This window comes from Odocoileus virginianus, chromosome 12 (assembly GCF_023699985.2).
Source record: "Odocoileus virginianus isolate 20LAN1187 ecotype Illinois chromosome 12, Ovbor_1.2, whole genome shotgun sequence".
In the NCBI taxonomy this organism is placed as follows: domain Eukaryota; kingdom Metazoa; phylum Chordata; class Mammalia; order Artiodactyla; family Cervidae; genus Odocoileus; species Odocoileus virginianus.
This window is the reverse complement of record NC_069685.1, coordinates 57,442,158-57,459,763: the sequence shown is the minus strand read 5'-3', so window position 1 is coordinate 57,459,763 and position 17,606 is coordinate 57,442,158. Positions and strand designations below refer to the sequence as shown.

Below are 17,606 nucleotides of genomic sequence, written 5' to 3'. Positions count from 1 at the left end.
GGGCACCGCAGGGCTGTCACCCGGGAGGCCGTGACAGCTGATCTTGACAGCTGACATCTCACTGAACAGCTCCTTCTACAGATGTGGCTGTCGAGCTGGAGCAGCAGACAGTCAGGAGCCTGTTGTTGCAGATCGGGTGCGCTAAGTTAGCTCAATAGTGTCTGACTCTTTGCAGCCCTATGGCCTATAGCCTGCCAGGCTCCCCTGTCCATGTGATTTCCCAAGCAAGAATACTGGAGTGGGTTCCCATTTCCTACTCCAGGGGATCTTCCCGACCCAGAGATCAAACCCACATCTCCTGTGGCTCCTGCATTGGCAGGCAGATAGATACTTTACCGCTGAGCCACCTGGGAAACCCTGTTGTTGCAGATACAAGGACAGTCATCTGGTTTTTTGAGGGGGCAGGAAGGGCAGACCAGGTTGGAAGAGCATCTCTACGCTGCAGGTTCCAGGGGCAGTGAGCCGACTTCAACTCTAGCCCCCAAGGAAAGCTGGATGATGCCAGTGCCAACCCCAGGAAGTGTTAAAAACTAACCAGGATCTCCCCTGCCCCAAGTCTGGTCTAGAGAGAACAAGCAAGGCTCAGGAACCAGACTTCCTGAGTTCTAACACCAGCTCTACTGCTCCTAGCTGTGGGACTTGGGGGAAGTTACTTAACCTGTCTGTGCCTTGGGGATAATAGTAGAGCCTCTCCCATAAGGGCGATAGTGAGTATCACACAGAAGGTAGCTGGGTATCCCAGTTTGCACAGGTGGTCCCCATTATGCCTGTTGCCTTGCTAAAATAATTAAGAACTCTCCTTCCCACTCACAAAATGTCCCAGTTTGGATGATCAGTGATGTGTGAAATGCTTAACACAACTTCTAGGTCAACACACCCAGGTCACTTCTTCAGCAGGTGTTTAGATGCATTTACACCCCACCCCCAATAACACAGTGACGTAAGGCCCTACATTATCTTGTTTAATTTTCACAGGAACCTCTGAGGAAGAGATTGTTATTAGCCCCATTGTACAGATGGGAAAACGGAGGCTTAGAAAGTTAAAGCCTGAGGCCACTCAATGGTAAGGGATAGAGCTGGATTTGAATCTGGAGGTAATGGCCTCCAGCTTTAGAAATGGGAGAAAGCCACAACATCACAGACCCCTTGAGACAGGGGCTTAATGACTTAGGGGCTAGGTTGGTAATAGAGACAAGAAAAGCATGTGGAAAGTGTTAGGGAATGGTAGTAACTTCGGTAAACTGGTATGTTTACCAAACCAACATGTTCCAGTTTCAATTTGAAAACCACGACATCTGCTGATTTGCAAACTCACAGTCCAAGCAGACATTCCAGAAATATTTATTAAATAGCTACTGTGTACCAGGAACTACCCTAATGCTGGAGAATGTTAGAATGAGCGAGAATAGGCTGTGCTCTCATGAACTTTGTTCTGGAAATGGATAAGAAACCATCACCATTGCATCTCCTGAGTATTATTCGGGCTTCCCTGTTGACTCAGCAGTGAAAAATCCACCTGCAATTCAGGAGACACAGGAAACCCAGGTTCCATCCCTGGGTCAGGAAGATCCCCTGGAGAAGGAAATGACAACCCACTCAAATATTCCTGCTGGGAATTCCCATAGACAGAGGAGCCTGGTGGGCTACAGTCCATGTTGCAAAAGTTGGATATAACTGAGTGGCTGAGCACTCTTGCACACACGAGTATTATTCACCCTCTGAGGCTTTCTGCAGATTATTTTGTCCCATTTAATCTTCACAACAGATCTATGAGGAAGGTTCTATCGTCATTCCCATTCTATAGACGGGGAAGTGGAGACCCGGAGAAGTTAAGGGACTTGCTCACGTCACAGAGCCAGGACGAAGTGGACCTGGGATTTGAACCAGTGTTGTCTTACCCACTAGGCTACCCAGCCAGATTTACCCCTTGCACCCTACTTTGTGGCCTCCTGTCCCCATATAGTAGTAACAAACACTGGTCATACTTAACTTATGCCAGGACCAGAGCTCAGCCTTTGCAAATGAGCTCCTTTACTCCTCCAAGAATCCCTTGGAGCATCGGCTGTGCTCAGCCCCATTGAACAGATGGGTAAACTGAGGTTCCCAGAGATCACAGAACATAACACATAGGATTGGAGATTAGTGCTCTAAAAGGAGACAGTGGGAGCCCAGAGATAAGACACCCGCCCAGCCAGGGCCTAGGGAGTGGACAAAGTGTATCTGAGCCCCAGGAATTTTGGAATTGCTCATACTAACAAGGCCAACTTAACTCCTACCCCAGACAGACTCCTCTCCCCATGGTTGATTTGAGCCCCATGTTAGCTCTGAGAGGGACCAGACAGAGACTGTGATCTCCATCACACGGATGGAGAAACTGAGGTCTCAGACCAGGTGAAGAGGCCAGGGCCAGAACGCAAGCCTCCTTTCCCTAGCCTTTCCTCCTCTCCCACCCATTCTGGGACATGTCCTTCCATCTCAGCAGTAACAGTCCAACCTTGATGGAGCACTTCCTGTGTGCCAGGCATTGTGCCAAACACTTTACAAGTTGGAACGCATTTAGATCTTACCAGCCCATGACACATCCTGTTTGACAGGTGAGGAAAATGAGACTCAGAGAGGTTGACCCTTGCCTAAGGTCACACAGCCAGTAAGTGACATTACTGGGCTTTAAACCTCATCTGCCTGACCAGTGCTCATTCTGAGATGCTGCATTTCCTTTCTCTTTCTTCAGAGGAGAGCGCCCACAGGGCGGACCAGTAACTGCTCATTGCCTCTGAGAGCTGAGTGCCCAAGCCCTCCCCAGGCCCTCACACCATTGCCTTCTTGTCTTACAGGGACTGAAGCCCATGGATTCGAATGGCTTGGCCGATCCCTACGTTAAGCTGCACCTCCTGCCGGGAGCCAGCAAGGTACCATATGGCCTGGGCCTCTCGGCAAGCTGGGCAAATGGGCTCTGGAAAGCACCCAAGGTTCCCAGCTCAGAGCCTAAAATAGCCCTATCTGCCCCCAAGCCCCCTCTTCCCTGGTTGGCAAAGTCCTTGCACAGGGTAAGGCATGGGCCAGAACCATCCTCCTCCAAGAGGCAGGGGCTCTGCTCGTTTCTCCAGCTCAGAAACCAGGGATCCAGTAGACAAGCAGATGACCTCATTATGCCCTGACCTGCTCAAATATCTTCAGTGGCTCCCCAGTGCTGACCACGGTCACCTCCCCCACTCATTTTGTGCCTCAGCCAAACGTCTCTCAACAGAGATGAATAACCCTCTCCAGATAACTTGAGAAAATATTCTATCATTAAGAGAAAATGGGCCCACATCCCTCCTACCTTTCTCTCCCATTCCACCTCACCTGCTGATCATTCTTTTGCTCTGGGGAGGAAAAGTGGGATTAATTCTCCTTTCTTTGGATTGACCCCCTCAGAACACAAGGCTGGAAATGAAAGTGTACCTTCTTGAGTTTTTTTTGCTTTGTGTTCATTTGACATGAATGTCCTAAAAACAAAGCTGACTATATACTTGGTATTATACTATACACATGATCTTAGGAAAATTCCTTTTCAAAAATTTCTGTAAGTATCAAATGCCCCATAAGACAAAAAAGGATACACATACATGTGTGCAGGCATACACACATATCACACACACACACTTTATCTCAGTCTTTTTTTGTTTAGATCAAGAAAAGACAGTCCCATCGCTTCTCAGCCTTTAGGCTAAGATCAAGTGAAGAAAAGACAGTCCCATCTGGCCATGGCCAAACTAGTTGGCCACTACTCCTTCTAATCCGAGTGGCATTTGCTTCTCCTTGACACTCTCCTTTGCCCACTCCTAAATCCAAACCTACTTTGCTAAAGAATCCAATCAGTCATACATGTTAGTATGAATTAGATTTGTCACCAGGTGTATTTCTAGCCTTCACTCCTAGAGTAAAATGAAAAATTTTGTCCCCTCCAAGGAATTTCCAGCATGGAGGATGCTATTTGGGGAAATTGAGAGAATCATCCCAATATCCCCAGAAATTATGTCTTTACTGCCTAGGAGTGAGTGACTCTCATTTCTGCCTCCCTGTCCTGGAAATAATCGTTTTCTCAAAGAAAGACATCATCACTGCTGTTTTTTCTAATCTTTATGAAAAGGTCAATGAGAGGGCCTAGTGCCTGCAGGGAGGGGTAGCCCACTGTCCAGTGTTGGTGATGCACCCTAGAGCCTGACTCCAACTCCCCCGAGAACATGCACTTGGGAGAACAGACCCCTGGACACTCCTAAGGGGAGTGGCCTCCTAAGTCACCCAGCCACCCTAAATGAGCCCAAGGGATGTGGCTGCAGGGCTGGCTCCCCACTGAGGCAGGTGTCTGTCTCCATCTCTCTGGGTTCTAGTCCAACAAGCTTCGTACAAAAACCCTGCGGAACACCAGAAACCCCATCTGGAATGAAACTCTGGTCTACCATGGCATCACAGACGAGGACATGCAGAGGAAGACCCTCAGGTGCCTGCTGGGTGGGAGGGCAGAGACGGGGCACAGCTGGGCAGGCAAGCACACGCGGTCCCCAGGAGCTGTGCCTTAAAACACTCAGGGTAGTTTTACTTCTGAAAGATGTTATCTACTTCAAGTAGACATTTTTGAAAGTACAGATAAGAGAAACTGTTAACATCTTGATGTCTAGACATCTGGGTTTAGCGTGTGTATTTGTGTGTGTGTGTGTGTGTGCGTGTGTGTGTGTAAAAGTACTTTTTTAAATAAAGTATTTTTTAAAATGTTTATAAGAATGGACCATCCTATTGAGTAATCAGCCAGATTCACTTAACAACATACTGATGCCACTTCATATTCTTCTATAACGTAATAAAATGCATTAATAGAAGGGCATGGCAACCCATTCCAATATTCTTGCATGGAGAATCCCATGGACAGAGGAGCCTGGCAGGCTACAGTCCATGGGGATACAAAGAGTTGGACACAACTGAAGCGACTTAGCACACAATAAATGAGTATATTCTTCTTGTGAAGAATTACTGAGAAAACAAAGCTGCCTTTAAATGTTCGTCCCTTCCCCAGCCTGGGTCTCTTTTCTCCTTCTGTGAGTGTGTGTATATTCATTATATACGTACATGGTGGTGGTGGTTTAGTCATTTTAGTCATGTCCAACTCTTTGCAACCCCATGGACTGTAGCCTGCCAGGCTCCTCTGTCCATGGGATTCTCCAGGCAAGAATACTGGAGTGGGTTGCCATGCCCTCCTCCAGGGGATCTTCCTGACCCAGGGATCGAACCCACATTGCTTAGTCTCCTGCATTGGCAGACAGGTTCTTTATCTAGCGCCACCTGGGAAGCCGCATATACATATATAGTGTACATATATATACAAACACCATCATTTACAGTACAAGAAATATCTTGTTGAATATATCTGGAACTTGCCTTTTTCCTTAACAGTGTATCTTAGTGTTGCGGCCATGAGAAGACATTTAGATCCACCTAATTTTTTTTCAGGACATTTGTTTTACTTTTTAATTAGAATATATTTGCTTTGCAAGTTGTGTTGGTCTCCGCTGTACAACAGCGGGAATCAGCTTGAGTCTCCCCCCCACTCGCCCATCCCATCTCTCTAGGTCATCACAGAGCCCCAAGCTGAGTTCCCTGTGCTGGACAGCAGCTTCCCTCTAGCTATTTATTTTGCACATTAGATCTACCTAATTTTTAACTGTTTCAGAGTATTCCATGGCATAGATTTATCACATATTTTTTAATGCTTTATTATTAAATATCATGAATATATATACAGGCTTCCCTGGTGGCTCAGATGGTAAAGAATTTGCCTGCAATGCGGGAGACCTGGGTTTAATCCCTGAGTTGGGAAGATCCCCTGGAGGAGGGAATGCCACCCACTCCAGTATTCTTACCTGGAGAATCCCATGGACAGAGGAGTCTACAGTCCATGGAGTCGCAAAGAGTCGGACATGACTGAGCAAGTAACACTTTTACAGAGTATTTAAAAAACCAAATACCCATGAATGCAATACTCTGTCTTTCAAAAACCTTAATATTTTGTTGTATTTGCTTCTGCTCTTTTTTGTAAAGAATTAAGCACCACAGATGCAAATTGAAGCTTCTCTTGTATACTCCATCCCCCAACCCTTTTCATCTTCCTTCCACAGGGCTAACCACTATTCTGAGTTCTATGGGTATCATTCCCAAGCGTATCCTATGCTTCAGCTGCATAATTATGTGTCTATAAACAGTATATGATATTGTTTGGCATATCTTAAAGTGTTATATGACTGTTTACCGCTTTATTTATCCAGTTCCCTGTGCACAGACATTTAGACAGCTTCCAGCTTTTCTTTGTTATAAACGAATTTTCAGGGAGCATCCCTCACACTTCCTTGTATTCAATGAGTGTTTCCTTAGGATAGAAATCAAGGAGGAATATTTGCTGGATCACAGGATATGGGGTGTGGGTCTTTTTAATTTTACAAGACATACAAACTGCTCTTCAAAGGGGCTGTTCCAACTACATTCCTATCAGCTACAAAATTATCTTAAGCACACATTTTTATAGCAGTGTAACATCCATTTATAAAAGTGCACATGGGAAAAGTGTACAGATAGATGAATTTTCACAAAGTGAACACACTGAGTTAAGAAAACAGAACACACCCAGAATCACCACCTCATCATACATCTCTTGTTATAGAATTGAAATAATAAATAATATTAAAAATATTGAAACTCCCTTAAAAAAAAAAACAAAAACAAAAGAAAACAGAACATCCCTGGACCACGGAAGCCCTCCCCTGGTGTCCCTTTTCAGTGAGGACCTTTCCCCGCAGGGGGTTCACCACCCTTACTGCTAACAGGACAGGTTCACTTAGTCTAGTTCTGTACTTTATACAGTGAAATCATACCACATCACTCTTTTACGTCTGTCTTCTTTCATGTGATAGTCACCTGAGTTGTGTGAAGTTGTAAGTTGTTCTTTCTCATGGCTATTTAGTATTTCATTGTGTGGATATGACACGGTTTCATTTATTCATTCTACAGTTAATGGGCATTCGGTTGATTTTCTGTTTGGGGCTATTACCAGTAGTGCTGCTGGGAACATTGTAGTAGCTGTTTCATGCATGCATTTCTGTCGTATATACACCTGGGAGTGTAATGACTGAACCGCAGTATATGTATATGTTTAGCTTTAGTAGAAACTGCCAGTTTTCCATAGTTTTAGCAGAAACTGTTTTTACACTCCAACAAGCAATGTATGGGAGTTCCAGCCACGTCCTCATCAACATTTTTCATTTTGGCCATTCTGGTGAGTGTGTAGGGGTGTCACATTGTGGTTTTTGCATTTCCCTGGTGAGTATTTACAACATTATTTTCAATGAGCACTGTTAACATTTCCAGGATTATTTCATAATTTTCTTAAGATGTCTCCCCATTATAGAATACTTATGTTATTCCTGCTTTATCAGAATTACAAAGAAAACTGTAGTAAGGATCTTTAGTTACATATTTTTGCACTTATGTCTTCAAGATAAATTCCTAGAAGTGGCATTGCTAGGTCAAATATGGTGACTATTTTTAAGTCTTTGGAGACACCTTGTCCTGTAGAAAGGATGGTGGTGTTCACATCCCTACTGGCTGAATGGTGTGTACACATGGGGCTCAGAAGGAGGGTGTTCTAACCCTCTAGAATGATGAACCTTGTTCATCAATTTTTTTTTATTGGAGTATACTCGTTCAACAAATGTTGATGGCCAAGAAGCAAGGTGCTGTTAGTTCCCATCTGCCCCCTTTGCCTTGGTGAGGGGGAAGTTCCTTCCTTCCTCTTAGTATATGTCAGGAAGAATTATCATGCCTCAGCTGGTCCTCTGGGCCTCCTGAGGTTCCTTGCTCGTGAGCAGCAATTGTTGTGTCTCTAGCGTACGTAACGCCGTAGAGAATGAGTGGCCGAAGACAGCACAGTGTCCCAGGATGCAGGAGCTTCGCACTCTGGCGCTGCCCCTTGTGTGCTGTTTACTGACTCTTTGCGACCCCACGGACTGTAGCCTGCCTGACTCCTCCATCCATGGGGTTCTCCAGGCAAGAATACTGGAGTGGGCTGCCGTCTCTGCCCCTTACTAGGGAAAAATTATCCAGCCTTCCTGGGCCCCAGTGTTCCTCTCCAAAGTGGAAAACTCAAGAGGTTTTGGAGAAGAGAAAGGATTAAATGAGAAGAGGTCCTGGCCTAACTTTGCAAAATATGCTGCTGAAATGGCCATAAAGCAGATGAAAGGGGGCTGAGCTTCATTACTCATCAGGGAAATGTAAATTAATACTACGAGGAGATAGATACTATGGCCTACTAATGCTAAAGTTAAAACTGACAAAATTGAAATTAGAGTGAAGAACAACCAGGACCTGCATAAACTACTGGTAGGAATATAATTGGAGGAATCACTTTGGAAAACTGTTTAAATGTTTCTACTAAGGTTAAATTTGTGTGTTTAACCTCAGGAGAAACTTGGCTCAGCCTTACCCAATAGAAACACACACATGTGCATACAAAAAGACATAAATGTGAATATTCCATTGCAGCTTCATTTGTAGCAACTAGAACTAGCTCAAAACCAAATGCCCATATGTAGCAATATTATTAGAGTGTATTTACATGATGGAATACTATACAACCAAAACAAGGACGAATTACTATAGACATGGATGAATCTCACAATGTTGAACAAAAGAAGCCAAATGTAAAAGAATCCATACATCTGATTTTATTTATATGCAGGTCAAAAAAAAGACACTGAATCTTGCCAAGGGGACAAAATGGTTATCTTTGAGGAAGTTAGTGACTAGGAGGAATCATGAGGGTCTTCTAGCAGCTGAAATGTTCTATATCTTGATCTGTCTGAGTGGTGGTTACATGGGTGTATGCATATTCAAAAATCCAGCAAGCTAAAAATTTTAAGTTTTGTGCATGTTACTGGTCGTTAAGTTATACAGTGATCAAGAAGAAATTAAAAATACCTGTTCAATAAATAGGAGGTTATATTATTCCTGTGCACATTTTACGTTCCCTACCATCATCAATCACAGCTCTTGGTACATAATAGGTGCTCAAAACATGCTCTTTTTTTTAAATCCCCATCCTTTATATTGACCACAGAATCTCTGTCTGTGATGAGGACAAGTTCGGCCATAATGAGTTTATTGGTGAGACCAGATTCTCCCTCAAGAAACTGAAGCCCAATCAGAGGAAGAACTTCAACATCTGTCTGGAGCGGGTCATCCCGGTAAGTGCCTATGCCCTGAGGGTTCAGTGAGGGAGAGGGTGGGACAGAGCTGTCAGGTGCCAGACAGGAGAGGGACTGCAGCAGCTTTGGGGAGGAGGGTGAAGATTTCAGCTCAGAAATCAGGGTTGCCTCCTGGCTATGCCTTCTTCCAACCCTGGTTAGCATCACTTCTGAAGGGCAGTGTGGTGTGGCAGGGTGGTCTGCCTGAGTTCAAAGCCCTACCATGTCCCTGCTCCCTGGCCTTCGCCAAGGGTCTGAACTATTCTGGGCCTCAGTTTTTCTTGTCTATAAAATGGGCATCACAACAGCACCTGCCTCGTAGGAGGGTTGTGTGAAAGACATAACTAAAACAACCTTGCACATAATGGGCATTCATAAATTAACTGTTGTTACTATAGAAAATAATGCTGCCTTACCCACCTGTCAGTCAAGAGGTTCATAAAGCATTGCAGAGGTTCACAGAAGGCAGGATAGCATGGCGCTTAAGAGCATGGGCTCTGGAGCCAGACTGGGTTTGAGTCCCAGTTTCTGCCACTTACAGTATAACTTGAATCCCTTGGCTTAACCCCTCTGTGCTTCAGTTTTCTTATCTGTAAAATGGGAAAATATGGTACTAACCTCATATGGTCTTTTAAGGATTGATGTGAGAGTACATCTAAAGCATTACAACTGCTGTTGTGAGATGTGATACTCACCTTTTGAGAAAGAATGAGAACCACACAGACTGTTCAATTAGGCTGCACCTCAGAATCAACTGGAGATAGTAAAACCAGAGCTTTACAAAATAGATTTTGTGGAGGATCTCCCTGGATATTCTGACTTAGCGAGGAAGGATGAGATCTAGCAATCTGTATTTTTAGAGATAATTCAACCTACCCAGTTTTTTTTTTTTTTTCAACCTCTGAGCCCCCTGAGGACCAGAAAGAGGAGGGAGTTGCTAAGATACACCACGAGTCATTACCTCTGCTCCCAGACCACAGTTTTCCTGTAGTGACCAGTGTGCCTCCTCACGGGGCACTGAGCCAGCGCCCTCAGGGAGGTGCCCGCAGCATCCTCCCACCAGATGGCCAGCCTCAGGAGGGACTCTCATGCATGCCACACCATGTTCTGTAGCACAGAGAAAGCAGCAAGGAAAACCTTACACTGGATGCCAGGCTCCAGTGAATCTCCGGATGTGCCTAGGAAGGAAGCCTTTCCTCTGGGTCTTTGCCTGGTAAAAGCTGGCTCTTCAGGCTTCATGTCCCCCACCTCACTCAGTGAGTCCAGTCGGTCAGGGCAGGGCCAGGCCCCCATTCGGGTCTTCAGCTCCTGGGTCTGCCCATCTTGCTGTGATGGACACAGCCAGTCCCAGAGGCACAGAGGTGGCAGCACAGGCCTGCGCTGGCCCCAGAACCCTGCTGATCTTTGCTCTTAACCCTCTCACCACTGACTCCCTTCATGTGTCCCACCAAGGACAGGGACCTCCTAAGCACTGTGCCTTCTCCTCTGGACCTCAGTTTCCTCGTCTCTGAAGGGGAGAGGATGGATTTAACCAGTGCTTTTCACATTCTGTTCCCCGAAGGAGCCATGGGGGAAGAAGCATCTGGTGGACCAGATCTCAAGACCCCTGTGCCACTTCAACCAGAGCAGACAAAACCTTATCTGTTTTGTGGATCCGGTAGCCTGCCACTTACTGATAGTGTCATCATTTGCAACATGGGGACATTAATACAATCTACATCATAGGCTGTTGTGCATTAACATGGTCTCTCAAATGGTTAGCATTTTATATATGTATATATTAGCTGAAAGGGGGAGTGCTGGAGGGCTACTGAAGCTTGGAGGACCCCTCCTCACAGCTCTGGATGCTAGTGGAGGGGAGGAGGAGGGGTCTCCGGTCTTTCTTGAGTAGGGCAATGAGCCCCATTGACAGTGCTATTTTTCTTTTCTATCTCCCTCCTCAAGATGAAGCGTGCCGGGACCACCGGGTCAGCCCGAGGCATGGCCCTCTATGAGGAGGAGGTGAGCACTGAGTAAAATGGAAAAATACAGTTGAAGCCACAGTCGGGGTTTGGCATCTCCCTTTTCTCTCCCTCCCTGGCCCCTTTCCCACTCTTTCTCCCCAAACCACCTGCCTGTTGGTTCATAATGAGAGGTGCCCTTGCCCAGGGCATTAGAACATGAGACCAGGAGCATGCTCTTTGCACCTGGAGCTCCCACAGGAGACACCCTTATGTTTCTTGGCCTTGTTTGCAGAAGCTCTTCTAGTAATTCTGCTGCACTAGGGCATTGCCACGCGCCCCTTGGGAAGGCAGGGCAGGTTCTTTAAGCTGTGCGCCTGGCAGAGGCTCGAGTTGGGCTTCACAGCCATGCCCTTGGTCCCAGGCACTCCACTTTTGAGAAGACTGGTTGGATGGGGGGTTCTGAGTTCAGAATCGGGCTGGCATCAGGGTCAGGCTCAGTGTATGCCCAGAGTCAGACTTAGTCTGTGACTAAGTCAGAATAAAGCCACTGGCCCCCATGTGCCTAGGACTGGGCCTCTCGGCTTTCATCGTTTGCTCCTCCCTGGAGGTTGGAGGGGAGTGTCTGCTGTTCATGGTGCTGAGCTGCACTCATGCCGGCCCAAGTCCTCCTACTTTCCACAGACTCTCTCTTAATGATCACCATCCGTGTTCCCGGACCCCTTCCGTCCTAGACCAACACACCCTCTTCTACCGCAGCAGGTGGAGCGTATTGGTGACATAGAGGAACGTGGCAAGATCCTGGTGTCCCTCATGTACAGCACACAGCAGGGAGGCCTCATCGTGGGCATCATACGCTGCGTGCACCTGGCGGCCATGGATGCCAATGGCTACTCAGATCCATTTGTCAAGCTGTGAGTCAATGCCGGGGCCGGTCAATGGGCCCTAGATGGGGTCCTAGGTCCTTGCAAATGGAGAACTAGAGAGCGTCCCCAAGATCATTTTACGCTGAAGCCCAGAGAGGGCAAAGAACCTGCCCAAGGTCACACAGTGAGACAGATGCCCAGCTTAAGAGGTAATCAGTAGTGAAGCCCCAGACACCATCATCCAGGTTCTCAGTGATCCACTGGGAGAAAGTCCTGGCTAAGAGCACAGACTCCAGAGGCAACAGCTGGCTTGAGCCCTCAGCTATGTGACTGGAGGCACATGTTTCAACTTCTCTGGTCCCTCAGTTTCCTTATATGTAAACGGGCAGTTGTACCATCTAGGGTTTGTTGAGGATTAAATGTGCATAAGGCGCTTAGGTAACGTCTGGCACCAGGTAAATGCTCTAATGCACACTGGTCATTATTAATGTTGATTCACTTTCTGATCTGTTCATTAATTATTCTCCTGACACCAGTTGGACATTTAGGGTCATCAGGAGGCTATTCCTATTCATTAAACTTAATTCATAATAGCCTCTTATGTCTCCTCTCAGCTGGCTGAAACCAGACATGGGAAAGAAAGCCAAACACAAGACTCAAATTAAGAAGAAAACCTTGAATCCTGAATTTAATGAGGTATGGTTGCCCCATTTTTTGTCATATGCTGTAATAGTTCCTATATGTGAAGGTGGAACAAATTCCCTGCTAGAAAGTTGTAAAGCACATTATTTTAGAAAAAGCTTTCTTTCACAGATCACCTTGAATTATCTAAAGAAGAAGGAATGAGTTCCTCATCACTGGAGGGAATCAAGCCTAAGACAAAAGCCTATAGATTTGGAATATCAAAGGGAAGATGCTGTGTTTGGAGAGAGAATGTCTTTATCAACTCTAATTGTGTATAATACTGATATTTGAGGAAATAAATAGGAGCAGCTGTCCCCCTTACCAGCCACCCAGGTGGCACTGCCCTGTCCCTCTCCCTCAATTCCCAGATCCTTCCAATGCATCCAGTCCTGCTAAAGCCACTCTCCAGATACCCATACAGATACAGTTCCTTCCTCTGTATTCGCACTGCGACTTGTCAAGGACCTAAACCCTCAACTCTTGGGCACTAGGTTATGGTCCAGCCACGCAGCTGGTAGGTGAAGCCATTAAAGTGGTGATTTAGAAAAAAAAATTATTAGTAAATAAAGAATAAACTGGTGATGTAGAAAAAACTGCTAACATGCAAAATTATTTTTTACCATCTGTTATAAAATGGAAAAAGGAAACCACAGTACAGTATATTCATATTGTATTTCTATAATTTAATATTTGAATATTTCATATGATATAAAATTCAAATTAATATTCACATTGGTTTTTTAAGACATACACCAATATGGTCACACATGGGGAACATTGACCGTGGTCATTCTTGGGTAGATAGATTGGAAGTTTGGTTTTGGGTTTTTGTAGGGAGGATGGGGTTGCTTCCATGTTTGTTTTAAAAGTGAACATGAGTGAATTTTATGATGAGGCAGAAGAGTTATTGAAAAAATCAGATTATCTGAAAGCATAAACACCTAAACCTCAACTGCCTTTAATCTCTGAGTGATAAAGAGGGAGGAAAACCACTTCAGAAGCTATCGGAATGGAAGGACTGGGTTCATGTCTGCCTGCCTTCAAGGAAATGTGAGCAGAATCAGCCTTCCTAGAAAAACCCCACCAGTCTTCCCAACTTCAAGCAGAGTCATTGACAAGAGAATTACAGGGCCTGGGCGGCCTCGTTGTACAGAGTGTGTGTTGAAAGGGGACTATCAGGCCTGGGGTAAAGGCCCCCTTGATCCCAAATAGCCAATACAAGGGCCTCCCCTTGGTCCAAGCACCCCTAGGACTCAGCCTCTTAGCTCCTGATGCTGAAGGCTCAGAGAACCCTGTCACTCACATGCCCTCCTCTGCTGCGTCTAGGAATTTTTCTATGACATCAAACACAGTGACCTGGCGAAGAAGTCACTGGACATCTCAGTCTGGGACTATGACATCGGCAAGTCCAATGATTACATTGGTGAGTGCTCCCAGCTCCCGGGCAAAACGCTATCCTCTATCCTCCCAGGAGATGCAGAGGTTTGAGGACCCTGCTTTACTCTGGCAATTACTTTGTCCAAATGCAAAGTCAGGACCCAGGGTCCTCATTTGGGTCCAGTTTGGGTTACAAAGCTGGGAAGATTGGATCATGATTGGTTATTTGCTGAACAAATCACCTCCAGTGGAATAAACAATTGCAGAGGAGAGGAGTGTGTGGCCTCTGCAGAAAATAGGGTGCAAAGGACATCTCCTTAGTCTATTGGTAAGTCCAGGATGAAGGTTCTATCGTTCCCAATCCCCCTCCAAATAATGAGGAGGCACCATCATTACCTGAGGAGCAGGGAGGGAATTCCAGACAGTGGATACAGCTCCAGCAAAGGAGTGCAGGCGGGATTGAGCAGGGTGATGAAACTGACTCCTTGGAAATGCATGATGAGTCCCCACAAGTGGGGAGAGAGAATTTCAGTGAGCAGAGTGGTGATTTTAACAAGGTCTTCAGGGACTTTCCTGGTGGTCCAGAGATTAAGAATTCTCTGGATTCACCTCCCAGTGCAGAAAGTGTGGGTTTGATCCCTGGTCAGAGAGCTAGGATCCCACATGCCAAAAACATAAAACAGGAGCAATATTATAACATACTCAAGAAAGACTTTAAAAAAATAAAGAAGGTCTTGAAACATAGACAATGTAGTTATGACTTGATGCCCCAGTAGGGAGCCATTGCAGGTTCTTAAGCAGGGAGTCTGTAGACAAAGAAAACCAGTGGTAATAATAACATCACAACCACAACTTCCAGGAGAAAGGATGGATCCCAAGTGGCTGAGGGGAGTGGGGGTGGTCACTGCTTGGTGGCAGGTTTTCCCCCAGCTAGACATTTGGGTCTAGAATGAGATTCCCGTGCATCCCTCCACTCCGACCACCCGCCCTGTCTTTCCCTCTTGTCCTCCAGGAGGCTGCCAGCTGGGGATCTCGGCCAAGGGAGAGCGCTTAAAACACTGGTACGAGTGTCTGAAAAACAAGGACAAGAAGATCGAACGCTGGCACCAGCTACAGAATGAGAACCACGTGTCGAGTGATTAGGATGGCGCCCAGGTCCCCAACTCCATGCCCCAACCTTGTGCCCCTCCCCCCCACCCCCAGCCTGCCCCAGCTGCCCATTGCATTCTGATCTCTCTTCTCAACACCTTCCCCACCCATCCCTCCTGGAACCTGCCTTTGAGGTCTCCCCTGCACCGCGGACATTGCCACCAATAACCTCCGCTCTCCGAGAGGCTGCGATGCGGGCTCTGAATCCAGCCCGTCTCTGATCCCTCCAGGATGGAGCCGTAGGGATGGGAAGAGTTTCACAAGGAGGTTGTTCATTTAACAGCTTCTCAGCCCGGATGAATTACAGAGGCTCTTCATCATTTAGGACTGTTTTTAGACCCTCCTGGCCTTGAACACACCTAACATCCATCCACCTATACCCTCAGCTGTCCGCAGAGCTAGACAAGGTCATGAGGATGAGCCCTGGGACAGAAAAGGAGTATCCCAGCTCCCTCACCCCCCACCTCTTCACATCATACACTCAATTGCCACAAAACAGACTCGTGTGTTTAAACTCTCTGGTGACTAGGAACACACGTCCTGTCTCTAGATGCATCAAGAAATGACCATGCAGAATACCCCAAGGGACTGGGTAGCCCCCCTCTTTCAGAGTGTTCCCTATTTGCTTCCTAGCAGAAACTAGCCCCGTTCTGTACCACCCCTCTCCCACTTCTCCTTCCTTTTGCCCGATGCCACATTCACCTTTCGTCCTCACCCCCTTATCTCTTCTCTCCGCCCCCACCTCTTGCCCCTTCTTTCCCCCTCTCTGGGGGGATAGAATAGCAAAAGCAAAAATGTATATCTTAACACAGGCTCACCTCCTCGCCTCCTCTCAGAATCCTGAGCCACCACGTAGGTAGGTCCCTGCTCCGTAACCCCTTCTCCCCTGGCAGAGCCGGGTGGACTTGGACCTCAGGCCGCTCGCTAGCACTGCCCCGGGTGCATGGCAGCCTCCAGCAAGCTGTGTAGACGCTCCGCGTAGAGGGCCTTTCTCGCCTGGCCTCCCCAGGTGGGCGCAGAAGGTATTCAAACTGGAGCCCTGGTTTCCAGGGGGCCTCTCCATAGAAGCCGCTGGCTTTCTCCTTCCTTTGCTCTTAGTTAAATGAACACGTGACCGGTCCCCCCCCTCTCTCTGACTCTCTGACTCTCTTGTATCCTACCTCTCACACAGAATCGTCTCTGGTCTCTCTGTCTCTCTCTGTCTCTTTATCTCTTGCGCCCTGTTCATTGTGTTGGGAGAATAAAACATCATCGTGAACATAAAATGTTAGAAAGTGACAGATCCTGACCCAAAGGCTTTTGTTCCATCCTGGATTGTTCAGTCTTTCTAAAAGTTAAAAAAAAAAAAAAATTGTTTTAAAAGAGGAAAAGGCAATGAGGCCAAACTTTATAAGATTTGAGGTCAGGTCATTTCCAGTGCTCTGCAAGAAAGTTTTGATTTTTCCCCCCAATTTCCAGTAAGTCTTCCTCCATGAAAATCACTCTGTTCCCTCCAAAACCCCACCATTATCTACAGAAGTAGCCAGTTGGACACTAAAACTCTCACTGTCTCCAACGCACACCTCTTAGCCTTCCATTTCAGGGCCTTCCACCCCTAGCTCCCTTGACAAGTCATTGGAAGGCATCGATTTCTTGCCTTGAATAACCATTTTCTAGATGCCAGGCACTTCGCCTTCTCCACGATGGCCAGCAGCTTCCTGGCTGCCATCTTCCCTGCTGACCCTCTCTCTCCCCAGGGGCCCCTTGGTGCCCATACTCAGCCCACCTCCTTCTCATGGTTTGCCCTTAGGAGAAAGCATGCTGGCTGTGTCGCCCAGGCCTAACGCTGGTATTGGCGCTGGACTCAGCATGCGGCTAGCTCACAGTGCCTCAGTCCAGGCGCGCCCCCTCCCTGACAGATGTAAGCACCTTCCTGCCTAGAACACACACACACACACACCCTCTGGTGCATGCAGAACCACCCATCGCCTTTCTTTGTGATGATGTAGCCAAAAATAAAGTAGGAATATCCAGGAAAACCGGTGGCCTGGGCTTTTGTCCTCTCTGGTTTCTGGAAGCTTTCTTTTCCCGCCGACATGCATGATGCCTACTCAGATAGTCAGTATTTAATGCACATTTACTGTGTTGCAGCCACTGGGGTTACAACACTGAACAAGGCAGATGTGGTCCCCAAGCCCATGAAGTGTGCTTTCTGGTGGATTTCATTTTGGAAAGCTGGGCTCCAGCCACCTTGGCTGAGCTCACACCCTTCTGAAAGAATGCTTTTTGCTCGTGTCCACTCAATAAAAAGGGAACATCCTCCTCTTCTCCTGCCTAGCCCA

The 17,606-nt window shown here is 46.7% G+C and overlaps 1 protein-coding gene across 8 annotated transcripts in view; it reads left to right on the top strand.

The window, feature by feature from the left end:
* Positions 1 to 17,303, top strand: part of RPH3A (rabphilin 3A) — a 265,161-nt gene extending 247,858 nt beyond the window's left edge. For all 8 annotated transcript variants that reach the window (XM_020904183.2, XM_070475355.1, XM_070475357.1 and 5 more), the window contains 8 exons: positions 2,835 to 2,909; positions 4,374 to 4,483; positions 9,143 to 9,269; positions 11,214 to 11,270; positions 11,969 to 12,123; positions 12,690 to 12,771; positions 14,086 to 14,182; positions 15,149 to 17,303. In XM_020904183.2, the coding sequence (XP_020759842.1) occupies positions 2,835 to 2,909; positions 4,374 to 4,483; positions 9,143 to 9,269; positions 11,214 to 11,270; positions 11,969 to 12,123; positions 12,690 to 12,771; positions 14,086 to 14,182; positions 15,149 to 15,279 (834 nt within the window). In that variant the 3' untranslated portion in view covers positions 15,280 to 17,303. The remainder of the gene's footprint in view (positions 1 to 2,834; positions 2,910 to 4,373; positions 4,484 to 9,142; positions 9,270 to 11,213; positions 11,271 to 11,968; positions 12,124 to 12,689; positions 12,772 to 14,085; positions 14,183 to 15,148) is intronic.
* Positions 17,304 to 17,606: the final 303 nt, after the last annotated feature.